The sequence below is a fragment of the Serinus canaria genome, chromosome Z (genome assembly GCF_022539315.1).
Source record: "Serinus canaria isolate serCan28SL12 chromosome Z, serCan2020, whole genome shotgun sequence".
In the NCBI taxonomy this organism is placed as follows: Eukaryota; Metazoa; Chordata; class Aves; order Passeriformes; family Fringillidae; genus Serinus; species Serinus canaria.
The window spans coordinates 16,647,190-16,662,592 of NC_066343.1; the positions used below are offsets into that span (position 1 = coordinate 16,647,190).

At 37.4% G+C, this 15,403-nt stretch overlaps 1 protein-coding gene across 1 annotated transcript in view; it reads left to right on the forward strand.

Moving 5' to 3' along the window:
- FBXL17 (F-box and leucine rich repeat protein 17) overlaps positions 1 to 15,403 on the forward strand; it is a 275,704-nt gene that overhangs the window by 13,886 nt on the left and 246,415 nt on the right. Inside the window, 3 exon segments of the mRNA XM_030237045.2 lie at positions 5,273 to 5,395; positions 8,626 to 8,883; positions 9,535 to 9,666. Of these exon segments, the coding sequence (XP_030092905.2) occupies positions 5,273 to 5,395; positions 8,626 to 8,883; positions 9,535 to 9,666 (513 nt within the window).

Below are 15,403 nucleotides of genomic sequence, written 5' to 3' on the forward strand. Positions count from 1 at the left end.
AGGCACCATGAAATGTTTGAATGTACATTTTATTGTTCCTTTGTTGTTAATTCCTTAAGATTTTTGGTTTTGAACAAATCTGCCTGATGCAGTGTAATGAAAACAATTTTGTAGATACCTGTTCTTGAATACAAAAGCTTCTTATTGATAGAGGAGAGCTTCATTTACAGAAATGAAATTATTTCTTTCAAATGAAAGTGAGGGAAAGAAATAGGGGGGTGTGTAGATTCACTTTATAGTCTTTTCTGCTGTGGGGCCTATATTTTGTTCTTGTCCATAGAGGTATACCTGTTTTTTAAAGTTAGCAGTATCTTTTTAAAGAATGGTATTAGCAATCAACTGAATTCTCTTGCCTCATTTCCTGAGGCAAAAGCTTCTTTAGTATATGCAATCAATAATTCTAACTCCTTGATTATGGTTTTTAATTTCTTTTAGAGTAAGATTGTCTTTTGATAAGTTAAAATTATTTCTTGAATTATGATTATGTTTACTTTATATTTGATCTTGGTGATGTGAAATACTTCTTAGAAAACTTCATGCTGAGGATATTGTGTTGGCAACCACATAAAAAATTTTCTACTACCAAACTTCCTTTCATAGTAACTTTAATGGATATGGTTGACTTTTCATAATATCCTTTGATTGAAAGTGCATTTTTTCTTTGCTTGATTCACTTTTTATTTAAGTCCAAAATGACCAAATATTTAAAGGCACACTAAATAAATTTAGTACATTGATTTCTGATGTTTAAAAACTGATCTTTATTATTTTTAAAAAACATATTTGTAGGATGCTTTGTGGTGTTTTTTGGTTTGCTGTTTTGGTTTTATTTTCTCCTCTGTTCCTGCTGAAATACTCTAACATTTCACACAAGTGTTCAAAGCAGTCTTTTTTAAACTCACAGGTTGAACTCTCTAGCATACATAAAAACAGTGGGGAAGTGTTAAGGGTGTAATGTCTGAGGCCCATTATGCAAGGACTTGGTGGTAAAGGAGAAAATTACACAGAATAACTTTATTTCTAGTTTTTCTGGTTGGACCCTTCATTAATATTAATCAGCATTTGCTTTCTCCCTTTCTCATCCATTGCCTTACAAAATATTCTAAAACATTGAAGAAAACACCAAAACTTTGTCAGACACTTTTTTGGTGGTCTGAATTGTACTGTACAAGGACTTGGTTTAGCTGGTTTAAAATCAATTCGACATCACCTGATTCAGAATGGTGGATTGACTCACGTGGGGTGCTATGGAATTAGCTGTGTTTTGTTCTTTAAAGGTAAAACAGTATGGCTTTTCTCTTGTAAAGGATTTGTATGGGTGTATCTATCAACATAAAATTAGATTGTTTGAATTGAGTGAAGCAGATTGAATGTGATTTGACTGAAAACTTCCTGTATCTGTTGGTTGACTTTGGCTGTCATGAGCATTGCGTTTTTGTATTTTCTTTTGATGTAGGATCACTTTGGTTGGAAAACATCTCTAAGATCATAAAATCCAACCATTAATCTGGTACTTCCAAGCCCACCAATAATCCATGCCCCTAAGTGCTGCATCTACATGTCTTTTAAATACCTTCAGGGATGGTGTCTTCACCACTGCCTTGGGCAGCCTATTCCAGTGTTGGATAACCCTTTTAGTGAAGAAATTTTTTCTGATGTCTAAACTAAACCTCCCCTGCCTCAACTTGTGTCGATTTCTTGTTGTCCTGTCAGTTTTTGCCTGGGAGAAGACCCTGAATCCCCCTGGCTATGCCCTCCTTACAGGCAGTTGTATAGAGCAATAATGTTCCCCCTAAGCCTCCTTTTCTTAAGGTTGAAAACCCTCAGCTGCTTCCCTTCTGACTTGTGCTCCAGACCCTTCACCAGCTCCAGTGCCCTCTGGACTCACACCAGCACCTCAGGGTTTTTCTTGTCATGAAGGACCCAAAACTGACCACAGGACTGAGGTGTGGCTTCACCAGTGCCCAGCACAGAGCAATGTCACTGCCCTGTAGTACTGCCACGCAAGCTGTGAGCAGACAGTTTCTCCAGGAGAGTGCTGTGTCAAAGCAAACTGTGGCAGACAAAATTCACAGCCTTTCCCTATTCCACCACACAGGTCATCTGGTCATGGGAGGAGACCAGGTTGGTCAAGCAGGACATGCCTTTCACAAACCTGCTTTGGCTGCGCCTTCTCCTAGTTGTCATGTATGTAACAACACTGGAGATGATCTGCTCCATACCCTTATCCAGGACCAGGGTCTGATGACAGGCCTGTAGTTTCCTGGATCTTCCTTCAAGCCTTTTGTGTAGATGAACATCCCATGTATCATTCAGTCAACTAGAAATGCCCCTGTCAGCAGCTAGGATGCTTGTAAATAATGGAAGGTGGCTTGGTGCGCACTTCCACGAGCTCCCTTAGGGCCCATGGAACCCATTTTGCCCTATAGACTTGTGGGTCTTAAGTGGTGCAGTGGGTCACTGACTGCTTCTCCTTAGATTATGGGGGACTTCATTCTTCTCCCTGTCTCTGTCTTCCAGTTCAGTGGGCTGGGTACCTGGAGAGCAGCCAGTCTTGCTGTTGAAGACTGAGACAAGGAAGGCATTTACTGGTCTTTAATGAGACTGTGTGAACAGTTTTATTTCAATGCAAGAGCTTGTGGTTAAAGAATTTACCATGTCTGGAAGGTATGATAAGGCTGTCAGTAGGGAAGATCAGGTATCCTTAAAATGGGATGTAGCCTGAAGGCTCAGAGAGTCTCTTGCAGCCATTGAAGGGTAAGATAAACCCACTAATCTTAACAATGACATGAAAGGATAAACCAGGAGAAACTGACATCTGCATTAGGAATTTGAGCTGGAAGAGAGGGAGCTCCTTTTCCAGAGCTCTGCTTTCTCTACCCCTGCCTTTTGCCAACAGGGAAAATAGTGTAAGATGATTCTAATAAATAATAAAAAAATTTTTTTTTCCCCTTCACTGCGCTGAAGGATACTCTGGTGTTTGGAAGAGGGATTAGACAATAGAGGGGGGAGCAAACTGAATGGTGGATATGAAAGTGTAGATGTTTGAGTACAATCCTCAGGAATTAAATGTGCTCACTAGTAGAACCATTGCTGTCCAAGTTACCTGTCATAAGCAGGAATTGAATGAACACACCTGTGGGTAGGAATGGTTTTAACTTTCAGCTGTATTTATACATCCTTTGGAATTAGAGAATTTAAGCCACAATATCAGTGTGTATCTAGAGAATAATACTGAATTAAAGGGTGGTGAAGTCATCAAGGTGAGTAGAAGTGTTTTATGCACTAGTGTGGAGTATTTTAATCAGTAGCTCAGCTAATCACTTAATGTAAGGGTGATGTGCCACCACCTGGGATGTGTATAGTCCTTGCTTCTAAATTCCATTTAGTGTAATTCAGTATGTCATCTTCTAGCAATTGCAAGCTCTTAAGATAAGCTGTTGTTTTATATGGCATTAATCAGCATCCTTTTATAGCTGGAACTTTTGGAGCTCCTACAGATAATAAAACTGGCAAGGCCTTGTTCTTGAACACATACTGCTTGTGTAACTCACATGGCTACTCTTATGCATGTTGGGACTTCTGCAATGATTTGGGTCTCCCGTCTCATCCTGGTGGCCTCGCTGTGTTTTGAGAAGTCAGTTTGCAGCACCTGTTGTCCTTAATTTTCTCTGCTTCTAGACTTAACTACAGCGTGGAGTAAAATATTACTACAAATGCTTTTGGACATTTTAAAGAATATTTTCTATGCAGTAGTACTGTTTGTGTCAAGTACTTAATCAAACTTGTTTCTTTTTTGTTTTGTTGTTGCTGCAGCTGCTTAATGCAGGAGAAACAGGTTAGCAGTAGGTCTGTGATTTGTGAGGGCTTTCGGCTTTTAGTGGGATGGTAGTGTTGGTTGATGGTTGATCCTGGCTGGACACCAGGTTCCCCTCCAAAGCCCTGGCACTCCCCTTCTTGATGGGTGAGGAAAAACATGAGGAAAGGGTCATGAATTAAGGACAGGGAGAGATCGCTCAGTGATTACTGTCACTGAGCAAAAAAGACTGAACTTGGGGAAAAAGGTTGAATTTATTACCAATCAAATCAGAGTAGGATAATGAGAAGTAAAACCTACATCTTTCCTAGTTGTTTTATCCTTCCTTGGCCTAACCGCACTCACAGTTTTCTCCCTCTTTCCCCCAGCCATTCAGGAGGACCAGAGTGGGGGTTATAGTCAGTTCATCATACCTTATTTCCGCTGCTCCTTCATCACTTATTCTCACTCTGTCTCTGGTCCCAATTTGTTTCTTCTCACTGACATTTTTTTTCTCTTTCTTACGTTATTCCAGAGCTGCTCCTGCCATCACTGACTGTCTTAACTTTGGCCAGTGTAGGTACATCTTAGGTGCAGGCTGACACTAGCTCTGTAAGACGTGAGGGAAGGTTCTAGGAGCTTCTCAGGGAAGCTGCCTTTGTAGCCCCCCCACAACTCTCAAAACCTAGCCATGCCAACCCAGGATAAACAAAATAAAATACAGATAATTTTTATGGGCTTTTATTTTAACAGTGACAGCTGTATTAGCAACAGTCTTTACTGTACCAGGTTTACTATGTTTTTAACTGCAAGCTTGGGTTTCTCAAAGGTGGTATTTCTACAAATAAACATATTTATTTCCCACTGGAGTAAAGATTAGTTGAAATATCTTATAATGCCAACCTTTATGTCCTTTGTTAATATTAATTGAAGTCAGTCAAATGTCTGTCTAAACATAATGTGGGTCATGTTGCTTTGTTCTGTTCTAAGGTTTTTATAACAGTTAAAAGATTCAGTCTTCTGTTTCATGCCAGTAGCAGGAATTTAATTTTCCTACTGCTCTTACTAACTTAGAATTACTGAGCATCATCAGACTGTCACCTTTTCTCATGTTTAGAATTACACTTTTGCAGGAGATGTCAGATGCCAAATTACCACTTACTATTCAGTGCTTTCTTTCTGCTAATTTGTAATTCTTTAGGTGTGCCATCTCAGAAGCACTTCTGAAACTCAGTCTATGAGATGAGTACTTAGGATATATTCGATTGTTGGTTATGCTAATATGACTTACTAATACTGTCAGTTCTTGTGGGATGTAGGTTTTTTTGTTATTGTCTCTGACTAATCAAGCAGGGGGCAAGTATGTTATAATGCATGCTAATACTTTCTGTCTTTTACAAGATGTATTGATAATAAAATATTTCTGTCTCTAAAATATGATTGCATGTGACAAATTTGTTTTTTCTTTCTTTACAGATATTTTCCAATTTATCTCTGAATGAGCGCTGCCTTTCAGTGTCATTAGTCTGTAAATATTGGCGTGACCTCTGTTTAGACTTTCAGTTTTGGAAGCAACTGGATCTCAGTAGTCGTCAGCAGGTATGAAAATATCATTGTGGAATAATTGTTTTCATGACTCAGAATTTGTTTTTGGAACTTGTACTTTTGACCAGAGGTAAACAAAAGAAACACATAAAATGGTGATATTGCATGGATTTTACTGCTATTCCCTGAAAATGTCTGGACCCTTAGATTGCTTCCTTTAAATATAGTATATTTTGTCTGAGATCAGTTATTAAGCAGTGTGAGCATAAGTGCTATTTGAAATGGGTTGTGCATTACCTGTCTCAACTCTGAATAAGATAGTCTAGAGCTGTGAGATGTCTTATTAATTCAAAGACAAACATGAGCATTCCTGAGATTACTGTAGTTGGAAGAATGGTCACATATGTGGTGCTTGCTCTGTTTTAACAAATTTTCTTTATTTTATTCTTCAGCTGGTATCGCTCCTATTAATTAGAAAAGGGACTGTGTTTGGTTTTTTGTTTCCAGTATTTTGGTTTTTTTAAGCTTTTAGCTGATCCTAGAATTAAATATTTGTGGGTTTAATTTAGTGAGATCCCTAAGAGCCTAGCCTTAAATTGTGGAGGATAACTTTCCTCCTTGGAAAACTTTAGGGATGCCAGTATTGTTTGACCACTGCCCTTAGGTTTCGTGTTGAGTAGTGACGTGTGGAGGTTTGTAAATTGGATCTTGAGTGTTTAATGAAAATACAGAGTGCAGGGAAATAACAACTTGACAGTTGCATTTGAAGAAGAATTTTTTTCCTTTGCAATTTGTTGTTGTTGTGGTTTAATATCAAACAGCAGTCAAAGCCCAGGTAACCCCTTCTTCACTCCTACCAGTAGGGTTGAGGAGAGAACTGGAAGAATAAAACTACATAATTAATGAGTTTAAAGAATTTAATAGTGAAAGAAAAATTACACACGCATATACAAAATAAGAATTAAGAACAAGACAAAGAATTAATTCATTGCTTCCTATCAGCTGGCAGGTGCTCAGGCATCCCCAGCAGAGCAGGGACCCATCACACTTGAGAAGACACTTCTCAATGACTTGAGAAGACAAGCCCCATCACTGAAAATGTCTCCCCCTTCTTCCTCCTTCCCCTCAATGACTGACTGACTGACTTATATGCTGACTGTGATGCCACATGGTCTGGAATATCCCCTTGGTCAGATGGGGGTCACCTGTCCTGGCTGTGCTCCCTCCCAGCCTCTTTGCTACTGTGGCCATGTGAAAAGGAGAAAAAACCTTGGCTCTGTGCAATCCCTGTTCAGCAATAAGAAAGCCAGCACAAATGCAAAACATAGTTGTATACTAGTCACTGTGAAGAGAATTCTACCCCAGGCAAGGCAGCACAGTTGTTTTCCATTTTATCACCTGCCTAAAGAAAGAGCAAGAAAAATGATCTGACTTGCTACAAATGAAAACCATATTGAATGCAGCAATGGCTGCTCCTCAGCTGTATAAGACAAAAATCAAAAAGGATTCGTGTTACTCTCTTGCCCTCTTTGGTTAAAGCTGAATCTTGTCTATGCCAAGTGATATTTTGAATGGTAAATATTTTTGAATGGTCCTTTGCAGGATTGTCTGCTTTTAAGATTATTGTCATTTTGGCTGACTACAATGTGTATAGATACAAAATGGATGGAATATTTTGTTGCAAAGGTGATAAGGAAACTTTGCTGTGTGAGCACCCAGGGGCTGCTCTGTCAGCCGCACTGGCCCACCTGCCTGGACCGAAGCCCCTCAGTGGCTGCGGCCCCAGGGAGGTGATGGATCCCCTGCTCGGCTTCCAGACCACTTTCCTTACTGCCTCCACTTCTGGTTTCCCACAGCAGAGTCTCACACCTCTGGGACCTTAAAATAATGTAATCATTGTGCAACCACAGAATAACACCTCAGGCTGGAGGAAGAGGGACCCCAGAAAAGGGACCTTTGTGTTTTTATACCCTCACAGTCTGCGCGTGGGTACATCTGGGGGCTCTTGTCTCCTGCTGTATTTCCAACTGTCTCTTGCCTGGCTGTGTAAAACAAAGGGCACAGAAAACTGTGGCAAAGGGCCGGCACGAGTTCATGGCCTTTTGCCTCTGGCTGTGCCACCTGGAGCTCAGCTGCACCCTGAGCTATTTGCACTGAGTGTATTCCTCAACAGTTCTCCCTTTGATTAAATGGACCATACCTGCTAATATATTAAAATGAAAAAAGAAAACTTTTAAGACATTGAAACACTGCCCTTCCATACAGCATTACTACAAAAAAGAAATATAATAGAGTAAAGGTTAACACAATTTCTGTAGGACGCAAATGATTATCAATATGAAATCACATATATTTCAGGAAACAAAGTCATTAGTGTTTGGTGGCTACAAGTTACATAGTTCTGTTATTAGCTGGTGTTCTACTTCTGTTTGTTAAATGATTCCTGCCCTTCTTATGCTAATTAGTCCACATACTCAGTCTTTCTGGTCTTTTGGTGTGGTGGGTTTCTTGGGTTTGTGGTCTGTGGTGTTTGCCATATCCCTTTGCCAGAATTGCCTTTTACTCAGTTGGAGTTGATTCAACACAGTTGCTGAGTTTGTTTTGTTAGTTTCTTCCTTATCTAAGAAGTTCTGCCAAATGTCATTGTGGTCTACGAATTCTGCATTCTTTGTGTCTGTCACTAGTACATTACTCTCCCCAAGCTTTGTTAACCTTTCCTAGGAGCTGAGGTCATTGAGGTGCATCAAGCCCTAAACCTTAATAAAGCAATTCTGCCAACAAGTAATTTATCTTTCTAATACCTGGACATCACAGATAGTCTGTTCATGGCTAAAAAGAGAAGTAGTTCTGTGGTTACCCTCCTAACTCTGGAGCTCAGTCTGGTACTTGAAAACTTCAGTCAAGCTGGGCAGCCATTTGGGATTTTTTTTGTGGTGACATAAATTCCTGCAGCTGCCTGTATTTTCTGTGCTTGTCTAGCTGTTGCCTCTCCCTCTGTGTGTGAGCATTATCATTAAGTCATCTAGCTACAGTCTACACAGTATGTCAGAACTGGCTTTTGCCCAATTGACTGACCATATTCTCTCAAAACCATCAGCCCCCCCACTCCTCTGAAACAAACCAATTGCAGTAAAATATTCAGCCATAGGTAGTATTTGTAAAGGAGGTATAGTTTCATTTTTCCTATAGCTCATGGAAATGCATCTTATAAACGGCCATTTTTGCCCTAGTGACATTAAAGATTTTTATGGAAAAAGTTGTGAGTATTTGTTTTTTCTTTGCAGGTCACTGATGAGCTCTTGGAAAAAATAGCATCAAGAAGCCAGAATATTACTGAAATCAATATTTCTGATTGCCGCAATGTATCTGATACAGGAGTATGCATATTAGCAATTAAATGTCCTGGGCTCTTAAGATATACTGCCTACAGGTGTAAACAACTTTCTGACACCTCTATTATTGCCGTTGCCTCTCAGTGTCCTCTTCTTCAGAAAGTTCATGTGGGCAATCAAGACAGACTCACTGATGAAGGCCTGAAGCAGGTAACCATCCATTCCACAAATTCCTTCTGAAAACTTAGTATATTTCAGCTTAGCAAGAAGATGATACTCTTTCATAGGATTTAACTAAAATGATGAAAAATCTTCTGTTTTAAAAGTTGGTGTATGGAGACTTAGTTTTGGTGCAGTAAATGCTGTTCTCTAGAGACTGCACCTACTTTTTAATACCTAGGGATTGAATGATTGATTTTGTAGTTAAATGTGCAGTTTGACATCCTGTACTTCACTTCTGTCGGATTCAATTTTCCTGAGCTTGGTGACTAAGATCTTTATTGTTGGATGTGCAGGAAGGTTTCATCAACTTTCGGAGAGTGTAAAAGGAGCATTTAGGAGTTAGGGTAAATCAAATAAGCTGTTGAGCATAAAGGCATTTTTAGCTACCTGTACACAGAGTAAAAAACTTAGTTCTTATGTGGTGCTGTTAGCTCCATTTTGTTGATTGTAGTTAGAAACTTCATTTTGTCCTGTATGTAATTAGAATCTTTCTTCTTTGCATACAGTGTTTCAAAGCCTGAAAAGAAAGATAATTTTTAATGGAGGATGGACAAGCAGAAAAAAATCTTTTCTCCTATCTCTTAATTTCAGTCAAATTCTGTTGTTGTTTTATTTTCACTTTGATATCATTAATTGCAGCTCGGCTCAAAATGCAGGGAATTGAAAGACATACATTTTGGGCAATGTTACAAGATCTCAGATGAAGGAATGATCATTATAGCTAAAGGCTGTTTGAAGCTGCAAAGAATATATATGCAAGAAAACAAATTGGTAAGTACATATCATGATTTTGTTCTTCCCAAGGTATTTTTTGATTGTCAAAGCTTTCTCTTGCTCTTTATCTTTTAAAAATTTTCTTTAGAATGGCTGCTTTTTTCAAGTGAATTGCTTAAAAATGTTTCTGGCTGTGAAAAGTGCAGTTCTGCAGACATGGCACAAAAGGTGATGCAAAGTACAGGTTAAGCTAAATGCATTAACTTCTTGTTTTTAACATGGTATTTCACAAGTAATTGTTTGGGAGATGTGTGGTTTGTATAGGAAAACAGTTCATTTGGAGTTTTTGTTTCTACAAGTGCAGTAAAAAGTGCAGACATCTAAAAGATTTTTGGAGCCTGGGTTTTTGATTACAAGTGATACACTCTGATAATGTTTTCTTGAAATGTGTCACTTTCTCATCAGGATGGAGTAGTGTGCCTATGCTAGTGGAAGGAAATTGTTGAGGAGTAACAAAACAATCTTGTGTCCTAATTCTAAGCAGTCTCTAAAAGGACGGTTTCTAATGCAGAGAGAGAGTGGCTTGCAAAAGACTTAAGTTTTTTTTCTAAATTTCATTTTATTTTTTAAAATTTATTTCTTGCAATTGAAATTTGCTTGCAGTTGAAATTTTAACTGTCAGCTAACATTGTGGTTATAACCTTAGTTTCAAAGGTGCTGAATTGGAACAAATAAATTGTGTTTGTAAGAAAATAGCATACCTTGTATTCAAGAATCATTTGATATTTAGCTTCAAAAAGATAAAGAAATGGCAATGCTCAAGATTTTTTTTTTAATAGAAAACATTTTCAAATCAACAAAGAAAAAGGCAGCCAGTTATTGGTTTTGATCAGCACTGTAGAAAGTTGAAAAATAGGAGACAGGGATCTAAACTTAGATTTCTGTGTAATTTAAATGCAGAAAAAGGGCTTGCTCTTCCTCTTGAGTTGAAACACAATCTTGAATACTGTCAAAGCTAGTCCTTCTTACCTTAATATGTAAAAAACTTTAAATATGAAAAAGAAAAATAAATTATCCATGAAGTCTGGAAGGAAAAACATCTTCCTTCCTTATCTGGAAAAAGAAAGGTGGGTTAATTAAAATTAATTAACTCACCTTTTAAAATTAATTAAACCTGTCTTTGAAAGGAAGAGGAAAACATTCAAGATTTGCATAGTTGCATGTGAAAAAATGGCTTAATTGTAATTAAGAAAACAGTGTGTTTAAATTTCTACATAAGTTGTTGATCACTGGAAAATTTGGAGGCAAGGAATTAGCTTTCCTTGTAGATGCATCTTAGAGTTCTTAGAATTGAAGTTTTTATTCTCTTTATAGTGTGAAATGTAACCTAAGAATTTGTTATTGCAGTTAGCCCTTAAAGACTTCATGGTTTTAGTATCTGAAATATCATTGAAGTTCCTGGCTGAAATGGAACATAGGAAGTAGTTTAATCCTTTTTAAGGCAATTGTGAAATGTGCTCTTAACTTGCGCTCTACTTGGTTGCTTCGTTGTTGAAAACATAACACTGATTTTTATTTGCAATCTAGACAGAAATATTTGCTGTCACATAAACAGGAAATTTATCTTAATTTTGCCCCTTCAGGTAATTTGTCTAGTGACTTACCAAAACTGAATTTTTTGACCAGTTTTTAATGAATTTTCTTTCTTTTTTTTTTTTTAGTATATAATTGTACTTAAATTTCTGCCCATCCTTAATTTTCCAGGGGGAAGAAAAAGTCATGGGGCAAACTTGGTATAGCTTTGTAAAATTAAAATTCAGATTCACAGATCTTCATATGTACAAATGAAATAAGTTTTGAAGCTGTTATGCACTCCAGGGTGTTGAATCCTTAGAATAAAATTACTCTTGAACAATGCCATTAGATGACAAAGCTGAAGAAGCTGCGGTGCTTTCCCTTTGCTAGGGACAAGAGTCTCTCAGGTCTTGCTGGGAGTGTTGTTTTGTGTGACAAACCAAGACAACTTTTAAGAGGTTCCCATTCAATTGTAAAATAGAAACTTTTACAAGCCAAAATAAATTAAAAATAAAGGGATTGTTTAGTTGTGGAATTGCCTTTAAAGGGAGTTGTGGTTGGCAAATGGTTTGTCAAGTTCTGTGGGTTACTTTTCTCCCTTTTAAAAAATCCCCTTGATATTTGGCACATACTACTTCATGTTCCACTGGTGAAGAAGGTGGTTTGGGGAGACATGTGTTGGTATGTGTGTGTATTTTCAAAATGAATAAGCATTCATTCTCTGAAATCAAAATATCCTCTGGCAAGAAAAGTGTACTTAACGTAAAAAGGCTTGGTCTGTGTATTTAAATTTCATACATTGTCAGTATGCTAGAAGACTCCTATCCTCCCCTTTTAAGCAACTGCTGTAGCATCCATGTAAATAATGTAAATAGTCTTATGTTTTGTATTTTCTTGTTTATTCCTTTCTCAGAGGTACTTAAAATCATATGTGTGTCTCTTACAGGCAATTTCTATTAATTTCAAAATGTATAGTGCATTACAGATAGTACATGATGGTTGAGTTTTCATATAGGCTCGTCTCACACTAATGGATTTTACACTTCAAAAATACATCTAGGCGGAGGCAACCATCAGCTAAATAATGCCTTTGTGAGTGTTACTTTGCAGTAAAATGTGTGTGGATCAGGCAACAGAGTTCAGTTGCTTCATCTGTTGCTAAGTAACTGTGTTATCAGACTGCTGAGCAGAAGCAGAGAAAGGAGAATTTATGTTCTGATTGTTGAATATACTAGACATTTCACAGAAAAATAGACCCTTTCCTGTCTTTGAAGTGCTGATTATTTTCATGGTAATAAGCAAAAGCTGCAATTAATAAATGGGACAAAGGATGTAGGAGGAAAAAGTTAATGCTGCATGGCTAACTCAACAACAGAAGATTGTTGTTATTTGCCTAACTGTTTTGGATTTGTATCTCTTCAAAACATGTTTATTTTTTCTCTCTCCTTTGAATGACAGAAAATTATAAGCTGAGCCTCTTCTCTAAAGCATACTGGCCAAACTGGGAACCCAGTTAAAAAAAAAAAAAAAAAAAAAAAAAAAAAAAAAAAAAAAAGTAGAACTTTGTAGGACTTATGAAGTGTGTTGCGGTGTTGTCTCTCTTGATCTGCCCCCAAGCAGTCTGATACAATTGAATAATCTCACAGAATTTCAGTGTAAATGGAAGAATAGATTATAGTTCTGTCCAGAAAAAAATAGAAAACTTCTTAATTTCTTGGCTGAATTTAGTTGTACATCTTATTTTATGGTTGTGACTGGTATGGTGTGCTGTAACTTCTGTGTTTGCATCATGTGAATGTTCAGTGTGAATGAAGCTGGTGGAAGATGGATGGGTTAATTTCATTGTTATCTTTGTACAGATTGCTGTTTCTAATCTTTCCACCTGACACAAAGAGTACCTAGCTTAGGTGTAAAGCCAGAGAACTGTTCCACACTAATGTGTAGTACTCTAGCTGAGACCCAGAATGGGGGGTACTTCGCCTGAATGGCTTTTTTTGCAGTAGAAGGGTGGAGTCCTAAAATATTTTAAAGGTTTTGTGAGATGCAGAACTCAATGACTACAGTGCACCCAAAGGAAGGGGTTATCTCCAGAAGCTTTTGTGCAAACTATTTTCCTTATTTTGAATAGAGGAGAACTAGATTTAGGAGCTCAATGTAGAGCTGGAGAAAACCTTTCTTCACTTGACTAAATTGATTATATACACTATTATCTTTTAAATTACTTTACCTTAACTGGGTAACTTAATGGCTAAAAATATGATACAGTTGTTGCTGAAACTTAACCAGCTGGTGGTTCCAAGTTTGTTCCTTCCTATTCCACCTAGTGTGGATGGATTTTTGTGGTGAACTAGATACGGGGCGGGGGGGTATGAGAGAGACCAGGGTGGAGTTTTAGATATTGTAAGAGAATGTCAATATTTCTACTTCTATATTTTGTTGCCTTGCTCTCTGTTCTCTTTTACAAGCTCATTTAAGTGTGGATGAGTTGGTATAGTAGCTACTATGGCAGAACTTCTTCCTTTCCAATAAAGTGATGTTGTGAAGTGGATTCTTAAAGCAAATAATAGGTTTGATGGTTCCCAAATATGTGCATTAAGACAGTTATATTCTAACTTGACTGTGTTTTTATTTCTTTGTTGGACTCTTGAGTCTTCAAGTTCAAGATAACCAAGTTTGGGCCCAGTTGGCAATATCCTTGATATGTGATGACACTTTTCAAGTGATGATACTTTTAATTTTACAGATGTCTATTTAGAAGTTTTTTAAGATGGGTATTCTGTAAGTGTTTTGCTTACCTTTGCAGTTTGCAGCAGACAGGAGTTTAAATTCAAGTTAACTGTGATACTACATTTGATAGAAATTAGAGTGCTTAAGATACGTGAAAAATACGCTTTAGTTTCAGTAAGTAAGTATTTAGGTAGACTAAACAGAATGTTACAGTTTTGTCACACAATTAAACAGTTAACATATACTTTTACAGCATTGACTGGAATCAACTTAGTATAAAATGTATAGTAAAAATAAATTTAATTCTCCTATTTTCTGAATAAAAAATATTGTGTAAGCTGATAAATTAATTTTTGTCTTTTAATGATATTCCCCTCCCCACTTCTGTTTTTGCTTTGGGAACCATTTCCCTTCCTGCTTCATACTTCTCATCTACAAAACACTTACTTCAGCATTGTGCCTTGTGTCACAAACATTGAGAGGTGAGAGTATTTTGATTGAGTTTAGCCCAGGCAAATTGTTTTGGGAAGAAAGTATTATAAGGCTTATAAACAATGTTTAGAATGAATGGAAATAATTTACTTATTTCAATGGTAACAGGTAAATGAAAGAAATTTTTTGGGAAAAATATTCCAAAAGAATATAGTTTCCCTGTCCTATTTCCATCCCCCACAAAATATTCCATATGCTGTTTTCTTTTTACATGCAGTTGCTTAAAACTGTTCTTCTACTTGAAGAAATTTCAGAAAAATAATTTATTTCCCATGTTTCTACAGGCATACTTTCCCAAAATACTTTTGACCACTTTATATCATTATTTGAGGTTTTGAAAACTCAGATTTCCAGACTTTCCCCTTCAATTACTATTTTTACATTCAAACCCCCAAGTTCAGAAGGACCCCTTTTCTGGTTTTCTTTGCAGACACAGGCACCTCCTTCTCCTTCAGATGTGACCTAGGTTTTCTGCAGCAGAATCTCAGACACTGGATTAATAAAAATTACAGGTTTAATAGAGATACAGCATCAGGTCAGTGAAGGTTGGGTGCCTTCAAAGAGAGATCCAGAACAAAGAAAACCCCAGGCAATTTTACCCTTATGACTTATGTCTCCACCTCTCACACACTCTTCTCATGTCTTGATCTAATGGTAATTTTTGGTTTGTGGTCTTCTAGCACTTTCCTGGTTTCTTTCTCCATGTCCACCACACAGGCAGGCCCTTGATTTCTTGTCTCATTGAGTTACAGCTTCTGCTGACAACTGTAGCCTCCTTATTTTTTGTTTTTTTTTCAGGTGCACCTGCACATAGGATGGAAAGCTAAAAAACCACTAGTCTTAATATAATAAACATTGCCTAGCAACAAGAAAAACGTCACTATGTTATCAATGTTCTTTTCATACTGAAGCTGAAACACAGCACTGTACCAGTTCCTATGAAGATGACTAAGCAAATTAATTATTCTGGCTGAAAGCATATCTAGGTCTAAGTTCACAG